This window comes from Cotesia typhae, unplaced genomic scaffold (genome assembly GCF_013202065.1).
Source record: "Cotesia typhae breed Kobodo isofemale line unplaced genomic scaffold, CoteBio_Ctyphae contig_5, whole genome shotgun sequence".
Lineage (NCBI taxonomy): Eukaryota > Metazoa > Arthropoda > Insecta > Hymenoptera > Braconidae > Cotesia > Cotesia typhae.
Window position 1 is genome coordinate 12395283 of NW_027423757.1, and position 3552 is coordinate 12398834.

The window sequence follows — 3552 nt, forward strand, 5'->3', positions numbered from 1 at the left end:
AAAATTATTTGACAATTGAGTTGGTGAGTAAAAAGTGACAGAATCGACAAAATCTATTTTATTTACATCTAAATAATTATCTGTCGAGCCTACGTACCACATTGGAGAAGGTTTCAGCTTATCACGAGTACCAGCATCAGGATTTACATCACTCAGCATCAGCTCATTCATCTTCTCGATAATTGCACTCAAGTCTTTTTTCACGGCTAATTTTTGCTTTCTGCGATTTCTTTTTGAAATTTTATTTTCATTATTAATTACAGAAAATTTAGAGTGATTTTGACATTTTTTTTAAATGCTTGGTATAAAACGCTTTTTGTTACACTTTTTTTTAATTAATAATGATGAATTTAATTCACACGCTAAATAATTAATTAAACATTCATTTAAATTACTGTTAGGCATTTTTTTTTATATTTTAATACTCAGTTTTTATTAATTAAGGCTCAGAGCTTTTTCTTTTAAACTGTAACGGATTATCGCGATCTACAATCGATACCTCGAATGACTTTTTCAATTTTTGCTGAATAATTAAGATGGCGGCCATTCGCAATGGTTTTGATTCGTTAATAATTTCGCGCCAAAAAAAGTTTTATTTGAATTTAAAAAATTCAAATAAAATAAACATTTAAAAAAGTTTTAATAAATATTAATATTTAATAAGTTAAGTAAAAAATATTTTTATCCATTTTTTAATTAAAATTTTGAATTTATTTAATTTTTAAATAAAAAGCTGTCATTAAAAAATTTTAAAGAAATTAAGTAATTAAAATTTGTTTTATCAATGGATTATTCAAATAAAATAAAATATTCAAAATATTTAATACATATCTCGTAAAAAATATCAATTATTTTAATTGAACTTCATTTAAATATAAATCTCTAAATGTTAATTTAATTTAAATATTCATTGAAATAAATAATTAATTAAATTAATAAATCGACGTCACCAGTCATCGCTGTCATTATTGTCATTAATCCGTAAATTTGAAAAAAGTACGTCGCGGACTTTTGGCTTTGGATCTTCTTTTATTTTAGACGGTACTGCTTCGCCCAACATCCACTCGAGTTCTTTAAAATAAATAAATATATAAATAAAGTTTCTTAAATAAATATAAAAATTTTTAAACAAGCCAAATTATACCTTGTTCAGTCAGTTTCATTCCTCTGAGTTCTATGGGTCCAATTATCTGCTTAGCCATTTCTCCATTATGGTAAATAAATATTGTAGGTAAGTTTTTATCCGGCCAGTTGGGGATGCAGGTCGTGGAGATGCTTTTCAAGAATTTAGTCACTGGGAACTTTTTAGCCAGCGTTGACAAATATTGATTTATCAAAGTACATAGTGGGATCCTAAAGGGACGAGTTTAAGATAAATAATTCATATTTCATTACCTCTTACAACTATTATTATTATTATTATTATTATTATTATTATTATTATTATTATTATTATTATTATTATTATTATTATTATTATTATTATTATTATTATTATTATTATTATTATTATTATTATTATTATTATTATTATTATTATTATTATTATTATTATTATTATTATTATTATTATTATTATTATTATTATTAATTATTATTATTATTATTATTATTATTATTATTTGTTATTAATTGCTCAGGGGGGTTTTCCCCGGAGTCCGACTCTCCGAGGGCCCAGCCTGAGCGCCATCCATTACTGCTGCATCACTCCACACAACAAGGCGGTTAGTGAGTGCAGCAGGCCAAATTCATTTGCCTAAGTAGACGCAGGGATCCCAAAATGACAGCCTTTTGCATCCGCACTGCTAGAGACACGGCTGCTGAACTGCAAGCCGGTATCTTCGCAAGTGAAGACACAAAAGACTGTTTCATCCCTCCAAGGACGCCGACAACCAAAACGACGAGCTTGACACGGTAATTATTATTATTATTATTATTATTATTATTATTATTATTATTATTATTATTATTATTATTATTATTAAAATAATGTCAGTGCAAATAGTATTACCCAGATTTATACAAATGAAGAACGACCCAGACATCCTCACCGGCGTTATTAACCTCAGCAACGTAATCCTGAGCAGATATTTCCTTAACATCTCCATACTTTGATTTGGACACCAGTGCTTTCATTTCAGCAAACCTTTTCCGTCTGTATTCCTCTAAAACTTTTTCATCTTCCTCGTCTTCGAGCTCGTCTAACTCATCCAAAGTTTTGTCTTCTAATTTTAACGTTTCTACAATAATTAAAATTAAATTAATAATTAATTATTTATCATAATAATTATCAATAATAAAAATAAAAAAAAATTGATGTAAAAATTTTTAAAAATTATAAATTCAATTTTTTGAAATAATACTTAAAAATTATCAAGTACTAATTTTAATGTCATAAAATAAACAGATAAACAATAATTACCATGACCAGTTCTTTGATCAACAGTATTTTCAAGCAGGTTAATTATTTGATCTTCCGTAATTTCTTTATCTTTGGGTTTCTCTGGAATAATTCCCTTTGACCTGAGGATGTCATTCCACTCGGTATCTTCATTAGGATTTTGCTGTAAGACAATTAAATAAATTAAATTACTTTGGAAACTTCAATTTAAATTTAATGACAATTCATTCTTACCATTTTGTTTGTTTTAACCTCACTCAATAAACAACTTAACTATTTATTACTTTTATTTATCTAGACTTTGATAACTTTTACTTTTAGGTTAATTGCTAACTGGCGTTAATGACAGTCTTTAAATTATTTTTCCTACAACTCCACATTTGGTAAATGTATCAAATTACTCACTCCAATCTACCATTTTCTCCATATTTCCATTAAAAAAATTTTCTCACTCACCATATGTCAACTTTTCTAAGAATTACACACCAGCGACTTCTGAAACTTTTAAATGTCAATTTTAAACAATGATATTTCAACAATTATTTATTTAAGTGTAATTAATTTTACTCTTAATTAATTTTAACTATTAAAAAAATTTATTAACTCCAAAAAATTAATTTATTTATTTACAAATTAAAATTTTTCATGATTCTGAAGTTAGCTGTCAGCTGTTTAGTTTAAAAAATTTTTATAACAAATTAATTACAATAAAAAATGCTTCTAATAATTTTTATTAATTTTCACTCCTGAAATTTTTTTTTAATAATTTAAATGTCATAAATTTATAAAAAAAAATCTGTCTGTCATTTTTTTATGCAGATTCATAATTTTGCGCGTTTTACCGCCAGTCGATAAGCGCGCCAAATTTAAAATTACATTTAAAATCCATAATTTTTATTAATTAATTAAATTTAAGCAAAAAATAATTTAAACAATTAAAATTAATTAAAAAATACATACTTTTAAATAATTAAAACCAATTTTTAGATCTAAAACGTCAGATGTCGCAACTTAAAACTCAGAATCTCCACCCGAGTCTCGATCATAAGTTCCCGTGACCGCCCGCGTCTTCGGGCTCTTCCGTGGCCTCGGCATGGTGGGGTGACGTCACGACGCATGTTCTATCCTATCGAATATATTCGAATGACAGG

The 3552-nt window shown here is 26.5% G+C and overlaps 2 protein-coding genes across 2 annotated transcripts in view; both read right to left on the minus strand.

Moving 5' to 3' along the window:
• Task6 (TWIK-related acid-sensitive K[+] channel 6) overlaps positions 1-685 on the minus strand; it is an 80216-nt gene extending 79531 nt beyond the window's left edge. The window contains exon 1 of the mRNA XM_074248481.1: positions 98-685. The gene's annotated coding sequence lies outside the window, so the exon portion shown is untranslated. The remainder of the gene's footprint in view (positions 1-97) is intronic.
• A 147-nt stretch (positions 686-832) lies between these two features.
• Positions 833-2826, minus strand: Viaf (viral IAP-associated factor). The gene is made up of 5 exons (XM_074248482.1): positions 2636-2826; positions 2423-2564; positions 2012-2240; positions 1145-1353; positions 833-1071 (listed from the first exon to the last, which is right to left on the minus strand). The coding sequence occupies exons 1-5, from the start codon at positions 2636-2638 to the stop codon at positions 947-949; spliced, it is 708 nt and encodes a 235-aa protein (XP_074104583.1). The 5' UTR covers positions 2639-2826; the 3' UTR covers positions 833-946.
• Positions 2827-3552: the final 726 nt, after the last annotated feature.